General features: G+C 35.7%; 1 protein-coding gene across 2 annotated transcripts in view; it reads left to right on the plus strand.

Moving 5' to 3' along the window:
* The window catches only part of GPAM (glycerol-3-phosphate acyltransferase, mitochondrial), a 31,425-nt gene extending 12,299 nt beyond the window's left edge, over nucleotides 1-19,126 (plus strand). The window contains exons 9-22 of one of the 2 annotated variants that reach the window (XM_062580264.1): nucleotides 365-501; nucleotides 1,290-1,389; nucleotides 2,092-2,304; nucleotides 2,669-2,782; nucleotides 4,888-4,973; nucleotides 5,992-6,107; nucleotides 6,998-7,068; nucleotides 8,178-8,442; nucleotides 9,129-9,271; nucleotides 10,813-10,890; nucleotides 13,353-13,493; nucleotides 14,240-14,429; nucleotides 14,540-14,598; nucleotides 15,754-19,126. In XM_062580264.1, coding sequence (XP_062436248.1) covers nucleotides 365-501; nucleotides 1,290-1,389; nucleotides 2,092-2,304; nucleotides 2,669-2,782; nucleotides 4,888-4,973; nucleotides 5,992-6,107; nucleotides 6,998-7,068; nucleotides 8,178-8,442; nucleotides 9,129-9,271; nucleotides 10,813-10,890; nucleotides 13,353-13,493; nucleotides 14,240-14,429; nucleotides 14,540-14,598; nucleotides 15,754-15,870 — 1,830 coding nt within the window. In that variant the 3' untranslated portion in view covers nucleotides 15,871-19,126. The remainder of the gene's footprint in view (nucleotides 1-364; nucleotides 502-1,289; nucleotides 1,390-2,091; nucleotides 2,305-2,668; nucleotides 2,783-4,887; nucleotides 4,974-5,991; nucleotides 6,108-6,997; nucleotides 7,069-8,177; nucleotides 8,443-9,128; nucleotides 9,272-10,812; nucleotides 10,891-13,352; nucleotides 13,494-14,239; nucleotides 14,430-14,539; nucleotides 14,599-15,753) is intronic. The other variant, XM_062580265.1, reaches the window with a different exon arrangement.
* The last annotated feature ends 2,495 nt before the right edge of the window (nucleotides 19,127-21,621 follow it).

A 21,621-nucleotide genomic window follows, 5' to 3' on the forward strand; every position in this document is an offset into this window, starting at 1 on the left:
TTGATTTGTGACAGAGAGAAATAGTATCACTTTGACGCTGGTTTCACTATATCCCCATAAACTGTTTGATGATTATCTCAGTACTGTAAGTCTGAAAAAATTGCGAATATCAGTCGTTGCTTTCTCGTAACACCTGCAGCTAAAAACTACTAGTCCATGAAAATTAAAAAGTACAGTTGACTAAAATGTTCTCATTTTTACGGATGAGTGAAAACCAGAAGTAAACAAACTGAAAGGCAGTAACTGGAAAATATCATCAATTCTGATAATATGATGCTAGCAATCTCAATGACAGAGAAAAAGAACATTATTCCACATTTCTTATTAACTTTGCTCTATCTTTTTTCTTCTCTCCCCTCCGTAGATGAATTTGCCTCTTATCTTTTTGCCTGTTCACAAATCTCACATTGACTATCTACTCCTCACATTCATTCTTTTCTGCCATAACATCAAAGCACCCTACATTGCTGCAGGGAACAATCTCAACATTCCCATCTTCAGGTAAAGATAATAAATTAAGTGGAACCACTTCTCTGAGGGGAGGGGAAAAAAAGGTGGAGGGGAGGGGAATCTTCAGGTGACCAATGTTTTTATAGCTGCACAGTAGCTGGTGGTGTGGTCCCAATATAAGATAAGCAGGATACTATAAGGTTATTCTCTGAATTCATTTGGTTCCTCTTGCATGCTAACAGAGACAGAATAACAAAACCCCTTTGAAAAAATCTGGCCTAACCTAAGCAGAAGAAATGACATTCCTTCCTTCTAGGAGACTCAAAGGAAGTGGGTAGGTGACTAAGGAAAGATGAATATATGGAAGAAGTTTTGTCAGCCATTCTTTTTTATGAAGGGCTGACTATTGGTAGGCAGCTGTAGAGAGTAAGTAATGCTTTATAGGGAGAGTACTCTAATTTGGCTCGTGTTTAAATTATATTTCTGGTGGCTGAAGAACATCAGAAAGTCTTTTAGCTAATGCTTTGCCAGTGAATCCAAATTTGGCAATCTGGATATTGTGGCAGGCAATGAGGAAAGGAGGAGGCTATCTTGACCGAGAGGGTAGAGTGGTTTATTAAAGTAGTGAAATGTAGAAGTGTAGGAAAACCTGTTGATTAAGATGAGTAATATTTGTGTGGATCACACCATGTATGAAGAGTATAATACATTCTAGTTTGAGAGAATTTTAGTAATTTCAAGCTTCAGTAATTTCAGTTCCTGTTAGAAATTTTGTCCTGGCTGTGTAGTGGTTTCCTGCAAATTAAAATTAATGAGCATAATTCTTCTTTATTATGTAGCACATTGATCCGCAAACTAGGAGGATTTTTCATTCGTCGAAAGTTAGATCAGAGTCCAGATGGTCGTAAGGACTTCCTTTACAGAGCTTTACTCTATGTGGTACGTATTTCTTGTCTTTGTTTCCCTAGGTAGCATTTCAGTTGGCTGCCAGGGGGGAGAGTTCCAGCTGACTGAGGATGTTTGTTTTTGGTTTGAATTTTTCTTGAGGATCATGCTGCAAAACCAGGGTACATTTTTGTGTTATGTTTTGACTGTATGAAATAAATGAGAACTTAATGCCTAGCACCCTTGAGGATAAGAAGATTTTCACCTTGGGAAATCCTTATTAAAGTGGAATTAACAATCTGTGAATTAATGTTAAACTTAAGTCTTGTTCTCTGATTTCCTTTGCGCTGGGGCTTATCTACGCTGGTTATATTAACCTAATGGAAATCTCTGTTTATGATGTGTTGATGTAATCCTTTGTGCCATTCGGTACACCAGCTGTATTTGCAATGTGGAAGATAGGATGTACTAGGGAACGAAAAGAAGAGAGAGTTGCAAATCTCTCTTCTGTTAGAGATGCCATTCTTGAATAAACAGCATTATACTGCTTATATATTCATGCAAATTAAATTGCAGGTTGGTCTGGTTTTGTGTAAAGCATTGATTGTTTTTATTTTCTGCAAGTATTCAGGTCAACTCATTATCTTTCAGTGTTTTTAAAAGGAAACCGTTGCTGATAAGAAGCAATATTTCAAATATGAATTTGTCCGTATGATTAGGTATCTGAGTTTTCTTTTTCAATCTCTTTATGTTCAGCATGTAGAAGAATTGTTGAGACAGCAGCAGTTTTTAGAAATATTCTTGGAAGGCACACGGTCTCGGAGTGGAAAGACATCCAGTGCTAGAGCAGGTCTTTTATCTGTGGTTGTGGATGCTCTCTTTTCAAATGCTACTCCTGACGTCCTAATTATACCTGTGGGAATCTCCTATGATCGCATAATTGAAGGTCACTATAACAGTGAACAGCTGGTAAGAGTAATTGAACAACTTGTTTTGCCTAGGGTATTTTCGTTTATGTGCAGGAGAACATATTATATAGTTAATTTATGTGCTAGTAGTCCTCTGTCACATGTACTTTGTGTTAGCGTTGAAGTGTGTAGAACCATGAATCATAAAGCCTCTCTAGGAGGGAGTGACTAAGTATGGGTGATACATTTCTAAATGCATTCAAATTATTATATATGGGGAAGAAATGGTTCTCTAGATTTATTTGAAGCTCTAAGATGTGTCAAACTTTGTTGTTAGTCTGCTGTTGTTTGCGTTTTAATTTTTAAAAAAGCTTTTTAATTTTAATTTGGGGGGGGGGGGAACCCACCAATGACATGTCTTCCAGGGGAAGCCTAAGAAGAATGAAAGCCTTTGGAGTATAGCTAGAGGAGTCTTCAGAATGCTGCGAAAGAATTATGGGTGTGTCAGAGTAGATTTTGCGCAACCATTTTCCTTAAAAGTAAGTTTGATATTTTGAACCTTCTTTTGATGGTTTGATGTTGTGAAGTATCTAAAGTGAGACGCATTTATTTGGAAATTCTCATTGTGTTTTATCATTAGAATTACATGTGGAAGTCTATTTCAAGTGGAACAAAAGCATACAGCTTCTCTATTTTGCTGAAGACATCAGGCTTGGGACGTATTTGCAATAAACTGAAATAGTCTTAACATTGATATTAAGGTTTATATTATTTTTGAAATACAAGTGTTCTTATTGAGTTGTTTTTTGGTGTTTTTCTTAACAAACCATGTTTAAAATGATTCATGTACCATGTAGTAATTTTTGTAAGTTTTAGAGACATTTGGAGTCGAAAGAAAAGGAATAGTGTTCTTGCATTTGAGTAATTGAATGTGTTATACCAGTGTAGGTATAAAATGCCAGTGAAAGGCATTTTATCTCACTGGATTTTTTTTTTTTTTAATTTGCTAAGCAAATTAGTAATTATAAAAATGTTATAGATCATACATTATCTACATGTAAAATCTGCATATCCCCTGAATGACATCGTTCCTTATTAATTTGCAGTTATTACCTATATTACTTTATTAAATAGTTTTCTGTAGGTTCTTGGGGAAGAGGTAGTACAGCTAGCTCCCTTCACTATTAAATTTTCTCTGATCTCTTTGCAGGATCTGCCAGTATTGTACCTAATTTATCTGCATATCACTAATCTGTGTTCTGCTGCTGTATTACTTTATTTGTAATGTGACATTAATAAGATTACCTACTGTAATGTTCGTCTACTAGAACATTATTCAAATTAATTAGGTATTCTTCTTTCTGCCCTACTTCTCTCAGAAGAGCAGTAGGTTGGAGAGCTTTGGAGAGTTCAGTTACCACTGCATGAAATTATTGTGACTGTCCGTGCTGCATTATAATTAGCATAGCTTGGAAAGATAGTAATTCACTCCCAAATAAGAAGGCTTGGGTCACTTCCAGGCTATTCTTGGTGCAGAGTTAACAATTGATCTTGGATCAGTATAAGGAAAATAAGGATATCTGCCCTCTTAATCTAGTGAAACGCTGATCGCTCTGTGCCTTCCTTGTGACCTCTCTCATGTCTCACTTGTATGGATATTCATTCTTGTAGTACTCTAGAAGGTATAAGAATGAGATAAATTGCTTAAGTATGCCTTGATAAAGATTTGCGGAAGTGCATCTATATAATTCTTAAATTTATGTAGTTATATTGCTGCTGCAGTTTCATTTCTAAGGTAAGTAACCTTTGGGGGTTAATTTTGAGCATTAGCAGTTCTGTGAGTACAGAATTAGAAGCAGAAGAGAGAGTTGGCTGTAAAGGTCTTTTAAGCAGCTTTCTTGGGAGGGAAGTGTATTCCTGACCAGCAGGCTAAGTGGCTCTCTAGTTTCCTACAGCAGTCTTTATAGGAACTGGAAGAACACAGTGTCCTGAAAATAGAATAATGCAAATGGTAAAACTATAAGGAAAGATGTTTTACTTATGAGAGAGAATTCCAAGCACGTGGTACACTACCTGCTTCCTGAATGCTTTAGCTTATAGCACTGTGCCATGTCTTATAGCTACAATTTCTGTAGTGTTTTTCTGTGGAGTTGCTTTCTATTCTGGGGTTTATGAGGAGAGAAGCAACAGGCAGTTGTTACAATTTTATGTTGATCTGAATGGGTACTAGATGGTCTCCAGAAGTCCCTTCCAACCTTACTGATTTTTGTCATACTAGACTTTGCTCTCATTCATGTTAATGAAGGCAGTTCTCATTAATTTTAATCATGGAGAATCTAATCTTGAGAAAGTTGTTGCCAGCAGGGTACTGACAGAGATAATGTATTGTTTCTGTTGCAGTGTTTTTCCTGAAGTACAGATTCAATAATGTGGAAGGGTTGTCTTTTCATAAAATAGAACCACCAGTGAATAAACTACTGCAAATTTTTTATTTTTGTTATCTTATTTCACCTTTTGTAGTATGGGCTATTTTTAATTACAGTTGCGTTTTTGAATGGTTGCCTTTTTCTTATAAATAACATTAGCAGTTGAATACAAGAAAAAGGTGAAAAAGTACAAAAAATAACAAGTCTTCTCTTAACAGGAATATGTAAACAGCCAAAGTCAAAAACCTGTGCCTGCTCCTCTTTCTTTGGAACAAGCTTTGTTACCAGCTATACTTCCATCAAGGTAGAGGTTTCGAGGGATTGGGGAGGAGGAGGACAGATTGGATGGTTTTTTTTCTTTTTATTTGTTTGTATGTTGTTGTTCTGCATTAGATTACATTTCAAGCAACTCTCCAAAGATAATCTAATTGCACACAGACAAATAGAAATTTTAGACACTTGTAACTGTGTAGTTTGTCACAAGAGTTGCATTTTTTTATAGGAAATTTTGTTTAAATAATCAAGAAAGCAAACAATTTCTAGAGCTTAATGTTAGTGACCTCTGCTGGCTTAATTTTAAATTTTATGGAATAGTTTTGTCAGAGAATAAAAATGACACAATGAAATATGAAGAATTCAGTTTTTAAATTCCACGAATATTCAGGTGCTTTTGTAGTCTAATTTCAAAGAAAACAACTCTTCTTATTGAGGGCTTGTGCACAAATGCCCCTTTGTCCAAGGAGATGACTGTTGCTCGGAAATGCAAAACTGCACTTTATGGCTAAGGCTGCATTTGTTAAACAGATTTACATTTTAGTAGAGCTGTTTGCTTGACTTATATAAGCTTTTGTGGTCCTATCAGAGACAAAATCTGTCATTTATCTTCAGAAAGTTGTAGCTACATACAGACGACTTTCTAGTATATAGAGTGGCTGGGCTGAAAACCACCTTCTTGGGATTTACATAATGTGCTTTTGTCGTCCATATTCATTGAAAGGAAAAGATTTGTGGGGTGTAAATGATGTAAAGGCAAACTCATGAATAACTGTAGAAAAAGGTAAATGTTCTGTATTACTGTTTTTCTTCTAAGGAGTCTTATCTTTCATTGTTGTTTAGTATGAGGAAAGTGTCTAGAAAGATATATAGATACTCAAATCTTTGTGGACCTTGTTATGCATAACATTTTTATGCCCTTAACTAGAATATGTAGTGTTTTCGGTGCTATATAGTTCAACTAATGTGTATAAAATACATCAAGCTAGGTTATTCTAAGTTTTGATGAAAACCTAAATATCATTTCACAAATTTTTGTTCTGTTTCAGACCGAATGATACTGTGGATGAAGGTGCAGAAGTGTCACTGCCTAACACCAGGGATATAACCAGTGAGCCCTTCAGAAGAGAGTTGATAGCCAACTTGGCTGAGCATATTTTGTTCAGTAAGTGCCATGTCACTCAGCTATTTCCCTTGTCTTGCGGATTGCTGCTTGATAGTGTTGTACTTCGCGATTCCCCCTGTTATTTCATGACTTCAGATGCTTTCTTGACAGTTTCACTTCTTCTGCCTTTCTCTGTCCCTTCTCTTCAATATTTATTAAATTATTTTTATGATTAATTACAAAGTATTTATTTTGTTTGTTTTAATAACTTTGTATTCCTTGGACTTGTATACTGAAATGCCAGTTTATTGCACACTGAAGTGTTTGAGCTCATTGTCACACTGATACACTGATTTCATATCACTCCATGTAAGGAATTCCTAAAGTGTCTTACAGGCACTATTTCACATATTCATCCAGCTGCATTGACCACTGTTGTCAGATTTTGTAGGTTATGTGGTATGTTTTTAATCATTAGGTCTATGATTTGTGGTATAAAAGATGTGTACAAAATTTTACTTAGTTGTTTATTCTAGCAAGCGCTTGAGCTTTACTTAGGTTTATTCATTAAAGTTATTTTAGTTTTTATTACTTTAATATATTACATGCCTGCAATACTCTAGAGTTCTATTTGGTCATTACTATCCTTCTGCAAGGTGAATATGATCATCATATATTGCTAGAAGGAACTGAAGCAGTCAGGGCTGGATGACTTGCCAGAGGCTTCTTAATGCAGTAGCATTCGGGTGCAGTTGAAATTCTAGACTTCGTACCTTTTTATTATTGTTATGTAGACTTAATACACTTTATTATCTCATTCAGAAGGCACAGCCCCTCTGCAAGAATCACTTTTTTTTTTTAGTAATGGCTACAGTTTCACTTTTAATGATGTTCTGAACTTCTCAGACACAAAACAAGTTCCAGTATAACTTTATTTTATTTATCTCTAGCTGCTAACAAGTCCTGTGCTGTGATGTCTACCCACATAGTTGCCTGCTTGTTGCTCTACAGACATAGAGAGGTAAGGCTTCCATGCTGCTTACATAGCTGAGCAGCGCTTTGTATAGTCTTACTAATTAAAAACTACTCATTTTTCTTTCTCATGATACTGATGAGAGTACTGAAAGTACTGAGTGCTAATATTTTGGTTGGTAGTGGATGCTTGAAGATACAGCATTACTGGTGAGATAAGAATACATATTCATATGGAAATACATTTTACTTAAAATTAAGACTACGTGGTCTTAGTTCATTGTAATATGATTTATTTTGGATCCTAGTTACTTAAACATACATCTTTGAATATATTAGCAACTTCCATTAATTTTCAAATGAGTTTTATTATTCTTTAATACTGGACTATTACTCCATGACAGCAGAATGATACTAACATTTAATTGAATTTCTGCGTATGGCTCTTAATGGAGTGGGTTTTGCTCCTACAGTTTTATTTTTTGGAGATTTTTGACTGAAATTCTTTCTTCTGATCTGAAGTGCTTTTATTGCCTGTAAACTAAGAATGAATTAAAAAGTATTGATCAAATGTGTAACCGTCATAGTCTAGGACATTCTCAACCATTCCTCTCAGTTCATACTTCCAGTTTCATGAAATGACCAGGGGAAAGATGAATTTCACAATGTGATCTGAAGTCATCTTTGTTTGAAACAAAACAAAATAAAACAAAACAAAAAATCAAGGAAAGCAAGTGCTTGAGGAAAAGTTCTTCCACGTGTCCTCACCTAATTGAAAAAAAGTTATGTTAATTGCTGTATTCTTAGGTAATCAATCATTTAGTTTATAGTGGAGGTAATGGAAATACGAGTTCTCTAATATATTCTCCTAAAGAACCATTCAGGTGTCTGCAGGTTGTGAAATAAACTAGGAAGCAAACAGAAATCGGCATTCTCAACTGGCTGCATGGTTTTAAACTAATTCAAAACCTGTGGGCTATTTCAGGGAAACCTCCACGAACACAAGATTTTCCTAGTACGATAGGTTTTGCTTTGGGTTATTGAAAATTCATTTATGTGTTTGCTAGATACATGGTTATGTGGCTTATAGATAAGATAACAGTAGAGATGAATTTGCTGTGCAAAAAAATTATTGTGTCATTCTGTTTTTATTTCTAGGGAACTGATCTTTCCAGGCTGGTGGAAGACTTCTTTTCCATGAAAGAAGAGGTCTTGGCCCGTGACTTTGACTTGGGATTTTCAGGAAACTCAGATGATGTTGTCATGCACGCTGTCCACTTGTTGGGAAATTGTGTAAATATCACAAACACTAGCCGAAACAATGAGTTCTTCATCACTCCCAGCACAGCAATACCTGCTGTCTTTGAACTCAACTTCTACAGCAACGGAGTACTTCATGTATTCATTAAAGAGGCCGTTATTGGTATGTGTTGGCGCTTACCAAGGAGAGACTAGTTTCTGACACATTTACATCGATACATGGAGTCAAAAGTATCTGCACAAAAATAAACAGTTTTACATATAGTTTACTTATATAAACATTCAAAATCCCCTGCCCCCATCCCTTCAGGCTATATTTTTTTTTGTTGTTGTTCTGTGGGATGTTTCCATTTGTTTTTCCTGACATCTTTTAGCTTTCTTGGAAGTATTGGTTGTATTAGTCACTGCCATAGGCAAGGTGCCACACTATCAGAATTTTCAGCCAACATGCAGAATCTGTGCTTTGATCAGCAATGTTTTAATGAGATTTTGTTTCAATCTGACATCAATTGAACACAAATGAAATAGCGATGATTTCTGTCCTTATTGATGTTACCGATGTTGGCTTTTGGTAGTACTTGATGATTGGATAAGGATCTCAGCTTGGTGTTTGATTTTTTTGCAACTCTTACACACTGTGACATAATCTATCTTTAATCCTTTCTTCTTGGTTTAGACATTACTGTAATTCACTTTTTTAGGATAATTACGTAGGCTAGATTTTTCATTGCATGTGCTATGGTTTGAATGCTTTTAAAAGCCTGGAAATAGGCAAGATAAAAGGTTAAATTTCCTTTGCTAGAAAAATCTTTATAAAATAAACTTTGTTTATGTTTGTTTCTACTCTAGCTTGCAGTCTTCTTGCGGTTCAGAGTAAGAGGTACAGAAACGGTACCAACAGTGCTTCTCCCAGTTTAATTAGTCAAGAACACTTAGTCCGCAAAGCTGCTAGCTTGTGTTACTTGCTTTCTAATGAATTTACTGTATCTTTGGTAAGTGAAATTAATTGCATTAATTGTCCACATTTCAAACTTTACTCTGTTTGGAACTGCCTTTGTTACTTCTAAGAGCATTGATGCTTTCTTTAGCTATCTTGGTACTGATATGTTTACTGTAAATATAATTTGATGATATGGGTAGTAGGAGATTGAACATTATTTGAAAAAGCAGTGGTGTTCTTGTTCTCTTCAAGGAAATATTTGAATGTTTCAGTGAGTGTGGCTGCATTAGAACAGTTTGTCCAAGCGATCTCCAGTTTAAGATCTTAATGTGAATTACCTTGCCACATCTGTGCCATCTGTGTTACCACCTTGTTTCTTTAGCAAGGAATAGCAAAAACAATCGATCTGGTTTAGGTGGTACATACGTAATACATTCCTGCTGCTCATGCAAGTGATGGATGGATAGTTTTGAGGTGAGCCTTCAGCATTTCTACTATGCTGGCAATAGGCCTCTTCCTGAGAGAAGGTGGCCAATCTTGATCAGGTTCCCACAAGCTGAGGTTGGACTTGTAATAACATGCTTCACCTCACTTATGTCTTTAGACCATCACAACTGTATTTGCATTCCCCGAAAGCTATTTAATGATCTTTGAGTCTTTGAGACTACCAAACTCATTGCATATTTAATTGAAATTAAGCTGGGAGCTAAGGCTTCAGATCCTAAAGATATTCTCAATTTAATAGTGCAGTAGTCTCAGTGTGCCACACCTAATACTTAGTAGCAATTTTACAAATGGCCTGACTTTGCCTTTTGTTCTTTTTACAAAATGCTGAGAAGAACTGATGGTATCTCAGTTTTAAAGACACTCTGCATACTTTTAAGTGCTAGACTTTTTTCTTCTTATACATAGAACTTGCGTAGAATTCTAGAAATTGTGATCACTCTTTTTGAATGTGTATTAAATTTGTACACTTTTCTCTGACACTTTTTTTTTAATGAAGCATAAGCCAAATTTAATATTTTTTTGTCTGGGCAGCAGTGCAGCTTATATGGTAGAGTTGATCAGTAATCTCATCCTCTGCCTTCAGTTAATAATTGATTTTTTTTTTTAATTTAGAGAAAAATAACCTACATGATTATAAAACAATGTAAGAGGTTGGTATTTATTTACAGTTTCAAAACACATGGGGGGAGGATTAAGGTATAATTTTCTTTAAATTCTAAAGAAATTGCTGGTATAAGTATCACCAGTTTTAGTTTTATGAAAGTTTTATTCCAGAACTAAAATCCATTTAGAGACAATTGGAAGGAGGAAATACTTAGTGTGCTTTTCTACCAGTGTAGTAATGTCTTTCTTCCAAAAACTCAGACAAATTTTAAATAACCTATTTAACTCTAATTTTTTAAATATTTGTCTGTCTGCCAAAGGAGGATAGAGATAAGAGTGATGCATAGGGATTATGCTGGTGAAAGATTTATAATTTGCTTAAAAGGAATAATATTGATATAGCTAAAACATTTGTACTTAATAGGAAACCAGAGATCCTGTAATGTGTGTGACTTTTGGTACATTTCTTTTTATTTTGTGTAGCCTTGCCAGATGATATATCAAGTTTGCCACGAATCGGTGGAAAGGCTAATACAGTATGGTATTCTTCTGGTGGCAGAGGTAAGGTGATAGAAACGCCTGGTTTGCTTTTTGTACTTGACTCTACGTATATGTAGATCATGCTTGTTAGTTATGCAGTTTTCTTTAAATATATGTTATTGCTTAAAGCTTGTAACATCTTAACAAGTCCAGAGCAGATACTACTACATTTTTTTTATAAGCATGAGACATTTGGGCATGAACATACTGTAATGCTATGAATGACTGTGTGCAATTTCACTGCACCATTAAACTTACTGAACAAGGCACATTTTTTGAAATGAGTAATAATTTTATTGTTAGAGGACTTTCAAACTGTAGTAGCTGCATGGATGTTTAATTTCTGCTCTTCAAGAGTCTGTAGTCCAGATCTTTAGTTGTTTTTTGATCCCCTTACATTAGTCTAGGAGTTGTTTTAAACCACCTCTGTTGGCACGGTTTGAGGTTTCACTGCTGTATTGGAATAGCCTTGTGGTGCAGTCTAACCGTCAGGGGTATACAGTGCTAAAGAAACATAGGGACTAAGGGTCAGCTGAGTCGGCATACTTTTGTTTCCCAAACGTTTTTGTACACACTAAATGAATTGTAAAAATACAAAAGTGCATGTGGAAAATACTTACGTATTTGGCTGCTTTCTTTCTGCAGCAATCCAGTTTCAAAGGAGGCTAGATCTGCATCTGGTGCATTTGTTAGTGGCCACTGGTTTAATCTAATCTTAATGCATACTTTGTGTTACATACTTTCATTTTTATATATATATGCAGTTAAAAGTACTATTCATTTGATGTTCCTAGGCATCTTACAAATGTTCCTAGACAACTTTCTCTTTTGCAGATATTACTGCTTGGTTTTTATCTTAAGTATTGACATGCTGTCATGAATTAAAGTGCAAATCATTGTTTAAAAAAAAATCAAAAAATGAGTACCATTCAAAGGATTCAGGCAAAAAAAACCCTTTATGCTATATGCCTGAGGACAGGAGGAGAAAAATGTGTGAACAATAGCAAACGCACATCTCTCTCCTCAAGCATGTAACCTGTCTTGCAGGTTCCTCTATGAGTTTCAGTACTGAGTCTGGTCCTTTGTTGTTCATACCTGGGAGATAGGCAGCTGTTAGGCTGCATATAAAAACTTGTCTATGTTGTCTGATGTACACCACTAATGCAACACCTGAATGCTTAAGAAAAGGGATATCCCACCAGTAAATTTCTGAAGTTCGAAAAAAACCCTCTGTACCTGCTCACTGCTTTTATAAAACATCTTTAGATTTTGCATAATCAGCAGCAAACACTATAAGCAGTGGTTGTTTCATGACTTGGAACAATTTGGAAATGTTTGTGGGGTTTTTACAACCTGTTCTCTAAGAAAGGTAGCTAGCTTCTACATCTTTTAATTGTTTCAGTTTACTACTGACATTAGCACATTGATAAACTTCCTTTTAAAGTCAGCTAGATTGTTCCAGGCTTGTGTTTTAATGTTTGGTTTTCCTGTGAGTCTAGTGTCTGCTCCTAAAACTAAGAAACAATCCTAATGCAGTGGAGTGTTTTTTTTAAGTATTTTTTTAACTTATTTTATGGCCTTTGCTTCATTCAAAATAAAAAACTTGATCGTACTGTAAATTTGGAAAGATGTTATGCTTCATTTGCTAAAGGCCTTTCTCTTTGAAGGTAATTACCTATATGAAGTCTCTTACTTGTTATTTTTTTTTCTTGCCAGCTTCATATTTCTAAATAGAATAATTGTAGGGTTTTTTTTCTTAGCAACACAGCATTCATGGCATTTTAAAATCTTTCTATTCTAGTATTTTAATCAGTGAATGACAATAAGGTTTCCTCTTTTCTTTAGAGCATGTATTTGCTATCTCTGAAACTTTTGCTGAAATTGCACTGTTGAAATTAACTGGTGCAACAGATTTTGATCATTCCATATCTGGAATATTTCTGTTACATCTGAATTACTCTACACCTGGACTTCTGACATGCCTGCATTATTGAACAGTAGAATTAAATCACTACACAACTAGATCTAATGTGTATATATTTGTCACTTGTACCCATGGTCTCCAGCAATTACCTCAAAGAATTTTTAAAGGCAGCCCCAAAAAGTCAGCAAAAGTTGACAGATGCTGTCATAGTTGTCTTATCTGTACACTTCGGTTTTGTCTGAGGTCTGTTTAGCATGTGTGTGCTTTTTGCTTTTTTTCACTTTCCTCAAGCACTTTATTAATGGTTTTACCAAATATACAAAAAGCAAACAGTGGATCTTATTCCCTCACAATATTCAAGTTAAGAAATTCCACCTCTGGCATTCTTGCTGTCTTCTCACCAAATGTCTCTTCTCTCTGTCCAGAATTGAGTCTTACTTGCTTTCATTAAACGCTGTTAAACCAATGGATTGATCAAGTCAGATATTTATAAAATAAAGCTGTTTGTTGCCTGGATATGACTTTTTACCTATTTGCCCCTTTGTCTCTCAAATTTAAGCAGGATGATCAGGAAGATGTTAGCCCCAGTCTTACAGAGCAGCAGTGGGATAAAAAACTCCCTGAACCTTTATCTTGGAGAAGCGATGAGGAAGATGAAGATAGTGATTTTGGAGAAGAGCAGAGAGATTGCTACCTGAAGGTAATGTTATCTTAAGACCAATAATATGGAAGCCTATTATGAAAGATGTGAACTGGCTCACTAGTTCAGTAGGGGTACTAAAAAACAGCCTCTTCCTGTGTGCTCGTTCTCGGCATTAGTCTGTTGCTACGATCAGTAAAACACCTTTCTCTGCTTCACATGGGGAAAAAAATGCGAAGAAACATCACACAGTCTTCTAGGGAGGTGAAAGGTCAGCATCATGAAAACTGCTAAAGGCTTCAGTATTTTATGATGTCCTAAATCTTTTATTCTTTACTAACAACACATATTCTAAAAAGGGGCATATATTGCTTATCTTCAGACTCAGTTTTCCTTCACAGGTTGCTCATGTTGATTTTAGATGTATTACCAGTCTTCAGACAGAACTGACACAAGGACTGTTTAGGATATCTCGTTAACACTTGGAAAAATATGTCCATCTCTGAATGAACAGTAACACTTCTCTTGGCTGAAGAAGAGTGTAACAGTTTTAGTTTTATCTTAGAAAAATAGTTGTTGAACTATTAATACCATGGTGGAGAAAAAATCGGTGTCGATGTATGATGTCCAGTGTTTTTTCATTGTGACTGAGCTACTTTTTTGCTGTGTTTTCATAATGTGTTGTGCCCCTCTAATCCTTGTAGCACTAAGAACTATTTTGGTTGCTGGTTTGCCATATACTGTATTGCAAGTTACTTCTCATTTCCACTGATCTCTATCACTTAGGCTGTGTTGCCCTTTCTTAGGTGAGTCAGTCTCAAGAACATCAGCAGTACATCACTTTCCTACAGAGGTTGTTGGGACCTTTACTGGAGGCATATAGTTCTGCTGTCATCTTCGTACACAATTTTAGTGGTCCTATTTCGGAGTCTGAATACCTTCAGAAGTTACACAGGCACTTAATAAGCAGGACAGAGAAAAATGTTGCTGTGTACGGTACGTCAAATGGTTTGTCTCTGGAGCTGTGTTTTATTCCTTCTGTTCCTCCTAGCATCAGTGTAGCCCAAATTCAACTGCTGTTTATCTCTTTGTTCTCTTCCTTGCAGCTGAGAGCGCTACCTACAGTCACGTGAAAAACGCCGTGAAAGTCTTTAAGGAAATTGGAGTAAGTGTTCTGTGATAAAGTCAGACTGTTAAGTTTCATTTTAAGAATAAGCACAATTTTGACAATTCATGAATCCTGTGTAACATCAGCTTAAAGTCTGTGAATAGACCTGTGAATAGACCAAAGTCTTGTGGGCTTTGAGCATTTTGCTTCCTTTAAGGCTTAGGGATTCAGGAGATGAGCATACAGTGTAGAATAGAGAACTTCTTGTGCTTGGGAAAATCTGTTTAGAGAGTGGCTAGGTGTCCAGGCATGTTCGTTCACAGCAGCTTAAGTTCCTGTGCTCAATTGCATGTTTTGGTCATTCTTCATTTGGTCTGAAAATGTCAGAAAGCTGACAGCATGCTTTGTGCTTAGTGACAGCTGTACCTAAGTATGAAGGTCTGCTTAAATCTTCAAGAAGTATTCGTCATTGAATTTTGGCTTGGCAGTTACAGGCTTTCCAGGAGAGTCATCCTAATGGACCTCCAATGTCCACCATGAGGATAAAGCTATACTTTAAAATAGTGGATCAGTTTGGCATTTTACCACTATGTTTGCAAAAAAGGACCACCCTTCCTCAGATTGAAGTGGTTTCCTGAATACCAGACTGAATTTAACGTTACAATTTTGAAAGTGTCAGCAGTTAGGCAAAATAATATTGCTAGATAAGGGATATAAAGTCTTTGTCCTTGAATTCTGTTGTGTTAAGCAGGCAAAGTAAAGAGATATTCCTGTAGACAGTAAGAGCTGTGAAGAAAGCATTCATCAAATCCATCATCTTAATTCTAGTCTATGCTGCTGTTAGAAAAGCAGAACCAGATGGCATCTGCTTTTGTATCTGCTCAGAGCATAAAATTTGAAGTCTTGTTTTCAGTGCACTTAAACTTTCAATTGTGACACTTTTTGGTGTGTGTGTTCTCTCCCTATTGTTAGTCGCTGTCTGTTTATCATACACGCTACTCACTAGTTTTTCTTCTTCCATGCCACTTAAATAGTTTCAGTAGCGAATGAATTCTAATGATATTGGAAGTCATTGTCATCTACACCTCCAAGGAAAAGAAACTCTCTAGTAAATGAGGGCAAATTTAGTACAGACCATAAACTGTTAATCACAGAAGAAGAGGAGACTCTTTGAACATGGTGATAATTATATATATTCACTCTGTGCTCTAGGTTTTCAATCAGACAAAACAAAGGAGAGACACTATTTTGGAACTAAGCGCTACATTCCTACCTCAACGCAACAGGCAAAAACTACTGGAATTCATCATGAGCTTCATGGTATTGTAGACCACGTATAGCACCTTCATCCAGGGACATGAAGATGAGTTTTGAGACTCTGTCAAAGCCTGGGGACGTTTGCTAGTCCGTCAGAGTGTAAGGTGCCACTGTTTGGGTAAGGCCTTCTCTGACTTGAACCACTGGAAGACAAGTGCCTTCTTATGTACGCATTTATGGGTTTCTTACAGTCCCAATCCTATTGTAATGCAGCGGTACTCAGATGACACTTTGGATAAAAGTGATCAGACATGTTGCAAAAAATAAAATAAACAATTAGAATTAGGTTTAAAATGAAGAGTGACATTTTATCAGTGTTATGTTTTAAATAAATCTACTTTAAGACTGTAACAGATGCACAAATACAGATATTCATGCTCTGTAGCTAACCCTGGCATCTTGAGTTTAGTGGCAAAATTGCTTATGGCATAAACAACTTTCATTCCAATGAAGTTTTCTTGTTTTAAATAAATGGTTTATAAAATTTTGCTTAGGCAGGATATATACTTTGTGGATAAAGCCATAGCTTTTCACAAAAGTTAACATAAATGCCAAAATCCTAATGAGAGTAACAGTTACAAACATCTGAGGATAACGAGAGGATAACGACCACATAGCAGATGATTGTGAGAATTGATGTCAGCAGACACATCTTGCACTATTAGAACTGTATAGTGCAGTGGTAAATTGCACTAATCACTGTTTTCATGAAGAATGTGATAGTAGCAGTTTTGTTTTTATTATGGCATCTGTCCTTCAGCCAGATAAAAGTCAGGAGGCGGTTGCTTAAATGTGAATACCTTGTAAAATCTTAGATTATTATTTAATTGAAAAAAAATTAAGTTTTGTAATTAATAGGATGTCAGATTTCTTTTTTCTTTCTTTCCTTTTTTTTTTTTTTTTTAAGGTAGAGTAAAGTCTTGATTTGGTGAAATTATTTTTGGCCCTAAAAATTTCAGCAATAACTTTTGCAACTCTTTGGAAAAGTGTGTTCATGTTGTATTTTGTTGCTGAGCAGATGTAAATTGGCATGAAATAACAGCCTCTAGAAATATAATCAAAAAGTCATAAACAATGTACTTTTGGTTCTGATCTAACTGGATGTATGAAAAGTAAAAACAAAGCATTGAATGATTCTGTCCTATGAAACAGGACTCCAGTCTTGCAATTCAATCCATTTACTTGGAGAACTTGCACTGTGTAGAATTCAGTAGATTTCATTTTTGTCTCCATGTAAGTGGAGATTAGGTTGCAAGCTGTAGTGCTGTATTTTAGCACGGCTGATCTAGCTTAAGCAATAACTTGGTGGTACATGAAGCTAGTTTGCTTGTGAAATGTGTTCTCCTCATTTAGATTGCCTTCTATATGAGGGAAATTAAACATTTCAATTACTGTAATATTTCACTTGATTCTTACAGCTTATCCTTGCAAGCAGAAAAGTCCCCCCCAAATTCATCACAGAGTCATGTAAATCTCTGTTGCTTAACTTAAATATGCAAAAGCGTACTTGAATCCCAGCATTTGCACTGCTATGCCAGCACAAAACTGATGCACACAATTTGAGTTTATGGCCAAGGAGCTTGCATTTGTACTGCACATTTGTTACCAAGAATATTTCTGTAAATTTTTTTTATTAAATGCTATTAACGTTTGTAACTTGCAGTGTATAGTTTGTTAGCATTCTACACTTAAGCACTGTGAGATGTGTGTGTTCTGTCACTAAACCAGGTGCTCTACAACACTTAAGAATTTCTGAACCAAAGCTACATTAATACAGATAGAAAATGACCATATAATTGTTTCTGTTTTTACATACTTCTGCTATCTCAGCAGGATAGTGACTACACTGCATATAATTTGTTTTTATAAAGTCTACCAGCTATTTACAAAGCAATTTTGTCCTATTCTAGCTACTATGTGCTCTTTGTTAACCCCATGAATGCTCCATACAGCAGTTGTTGCTGATGGCTTCCATTTAATGTCAAAAAAGACTAGGTGCTTGTTATTAATGAGGTCTCACAGTTTACTGCTCTTCAGTAAATCTGAAGTGTACTAACAGTGAAGATTGTATATAAAAAGAATTTTTAAAATGAAGCAATATGAAGCAATTGAAACTTGAGTCATTTTATAATGTTCTACTGACTGACGTATTAGCTATCATGAAATCTAGAAATAGCGTAGTTACCAGAGTGTTCTGGCTAGGTGTTACAACTAAACATAACTTACGGATTACCTTAACAAATCTGGTTAATATAAATCGGTAAGTGGGTAGGGTAATATGCATGTGAAAACATTAATCCATATAATAAGCAGAAGGAGGGTGCAATTCTAAAATTGGTTGTTTTTACATGGAAAAATTGCATGTGGAAAAATTATGTACTATGAATGATCTACTGTCTCTGGAAGCCTTTGCTTACTGCAGCAAGTATGTATGTATACATATGTATGCAAGCATGTATATGGTGACACACATGACAGCTGCGCTTTTGCCTGAAAATAAAGCACAGAATAAAAACTATCAGACTGGAACAGTCAAAAACTAAAACCAACACTTTGCACTGTATTTACACCTTCAGTGACTTCTGATTTTTATTAACCTCTCATGTTTCCTTTTGCTGATAAAACACCAAGCTGAATTAACTTTGATACCAGTAAAGAAGAAATTACTGGTTCTGAATTACCACAATGTAATTTAATACCACAAATGTATTTTAAGACTCTCCTCTTACAGAGACTTACACAAGTCTTGTAAATCTTATGAGCGTGTTACTCAGGTGTGCAAGTCTTCTGGGGCAAGGGTCTTTCAGGTTAGGATGAATGTGAGACTTAATCTTCTGTATGCATCCTATAGATCCTGTATTCTGGTGCGATTGAAGGGTAGAATTCCATATCCCATGCTGCCACAACTGCCCACTCCCCCAGACAACAAACTTGTTCATGTGTTTACTTCCTAATCACAATGAGGTATGTGGCATACCTGCCTTTTGTTTGACAGTATAGGGCTTTATTCGTGTATCTTTGTTTAAGAAGCGTATCCTGTTGAGTTTAGCTAACTGCCTGCTCCACAAAGAAATAACAGAATCACAATTTAAAAGATGGTTGAGCTGGAAAGTCTTGTAAGATACTATTGCTGTTGTGTTTCTGTGCTTGTGAGCCTGATCTTCCCTGAGAATGTTAACACGTTTTACTTGTTACGTGTAATGCTATGTCTACTGTAGAAGCACAGAAGTGTACTGGAGTTATTTTAATAAACTGTTTGCTAATATGACATTTAATATGTTCTAGTTTTTTTAATAACCTGTTAAGATAATTCTTTCTGTATCTGTACATTTCCAAATAGTTCTGAAATTAAACCATGGAAAGCTGTCATTCTAGATACAGATTCACATGAAAGTTTGAGACTGAGAAGAATATCTGTACCAATTTGTCCAGTGAATATTGGTGACTGATGGTCTCATGTCTATGTTCTATAGGGTTTCATATGCTGAAGCATAGGTGCTGGCAGCTGGTTTAGGAAGGCTGCCCTCTGATCTCTGGTAGCAATTCCTATTATGGCATGAGAATAACTTAGACTGGAACAAGCAGTTAATGAGACACTAAGAAAAAGTACAGTGAAAGGGGAGATTGAGGCATACTCTTTTCTTGTTGTTAACCATTAAGGGAAACTTCGTGAGCTTTATTACTATAAATGAGTGTGGACTAAAGCACAGCGGGGAACATGCCCCTAGTGGGAGAAACTAAAAGACTCTTTATACAGAATCAGCCAAAGCCCTCTGCGTTAAGAAGTTCAGAATCTTATAAAATATGAATAAAGGCGACAACAGATTTCAACTATTGCTGTTTGAAGATTTGGAGGCCAGTCATTGTCATGCTTTCATCTGAATTCTGTATACATCTTGTGCCTTCCAAGAATTTTCTAGTAACAAATTGTTAACTTACATCTGTAAACAGATTCGCGTTTTTAAGGGCACTCTCTTATTTTATTGCTTAATGCAGGCTGTTTGCTTGTAAAGATTGGAGCACGAATAATTTGTTTCCTCAAAACATACAAGTCTTCCTCTAATAGTTGAGTCTTCCTATGGTTTGTGATTGTCAACGTATTAACCCGCCTATTTTGTAGGTGGGAAAAATGACAATATGTTAAAGGTGTAATGGGAATGATTAGGTAGTGCTGAGTCAGGTCATGAACAAAACTCCTCCCCTGGTGTATGTGTCACTATGTTTTTCATAAAGCGGAGATGCTATTTGGCTTCTCTAATTTCCCATCCACTTAAGGCTCTAGTACATGCCTTCCTCTTTTAAAGGCTTCCAAAGTTTTAAAGTTTTTTTTTTTTTTTTTTTTTTTTTTTGAGGGAGGTGGTGAGACTCATAAGTCTGAGACTGCTCTCTGATTCTCAAGACTGTCCCTTCACATGGCAATTTCAAGATGACTTGGAGAGGAATAAGTGTTTGTCAACTATTCTTATAGCATCTGGCAAATGTGAATCAACTGAAGTGGGACTTTAATATAATAAAGCCTGCATAGGTGATCGTTACTTAAATGCAGAAGGAGGGATGCTGTTTTACCCTTCAAGAAAAGGATAAGTTTTAATCAACTGATTGTTTGAGAGGCCTCTAGCAATGTCCACATACAAGTGAGGCTCAGAATTAATTGACAACTCTAGGCTGAGGTAGGAAACTAAAATTCAATTAATGTCAATAGCTTGAATAAAACCGAATTTTTATTGGTGATGACCTTACATGTTATTCTTTGTGGAAAGGTCTTCCTATTTCTCAGTCTTTTGAAATCCCAAATGTCAGGTTAAGCACTTTATCTCCTGTTTTTGCTTAATTCAGTTTTCTTGTAATAAAAGCTTGTCAGGCTTATTTAGAAGGATCACTTGATTTGAGCTCTCTGCCTTGTTCTTTCATTTGGTACACCAAGTTTTCAGCAGCCCTCTCATTTCAAGGTAAGATCAACATTGATCTGAATTATTACTTAGAATGTCTTCTTTTCAGACTTTTGTAAATGTTTGTTACAGTTTGCATCTTCTAGGTGGCATGTATCATCCCTATTTAATTTTTCTTTAAGTTGGCCTATCAATTAGTGTAACTATCCAGAAACTCTCATTGTTTCTGTGATTAGAACAAGGAACTTTCTGACTCATATGAAGAAACATGTATGAAATGTTCATTGCTCTGTTATGCTAGAAGTCAGACTTGAATGATTATAGAGCAGAAAAGACTTAGATTTCATCTGCACCTGGAACAGAAATGATAGTCACAGAAACAAAAGCCATGTAATTATATGTATAATTGTTAACTATGCATATATATGTGTGTATGTAATTATACAATGTAAAATTTCAAGTAAGTATGCATGGAATAATTGCTACAAATAATTCTCATAAAAAGGAAGTTCTCTGGAAGAGTAATAATATTGGTCTTAAACTGATAGTACTTCCAATCTCTAGGTCTCAAATGCTTCACAGAGCAAGAATCTTTTGCAAGTAAGGAAACTTAGACTTGGAGATCAGATGACGTGTCTGAAGTCGTGCATTGATGGGTTCACTAACACCTACGAACCTAGTCTTTTGGCTCCTAATTTGCATATCACTTCTTCTGATGCTATCTTGTATTTTCATTAGCAAATGATGGAAACTTAAGGAAGGGTGCATGTATACAAGTATTAAGTAAATTTTTTCTCTCCTTAAGGAATAATTTACCATCAGAATGGAAGAATTACTGAGTTTCACTAGCATTTGTTCTAAGTCTAATCTGTTC

Source organism: Rhea pennata, chromosome 7, assembly GCF_028389875.1.
Source record: "Rhea pennata isolate bPtePen1 chromosome 7, bPtePen1.pri, whole genome shotgun sequence".
NCBI lineage: Eukaryota > Metazoa > Chordata > Aves > Rheiformes > Rheidae > Rhea > Rhea pennata.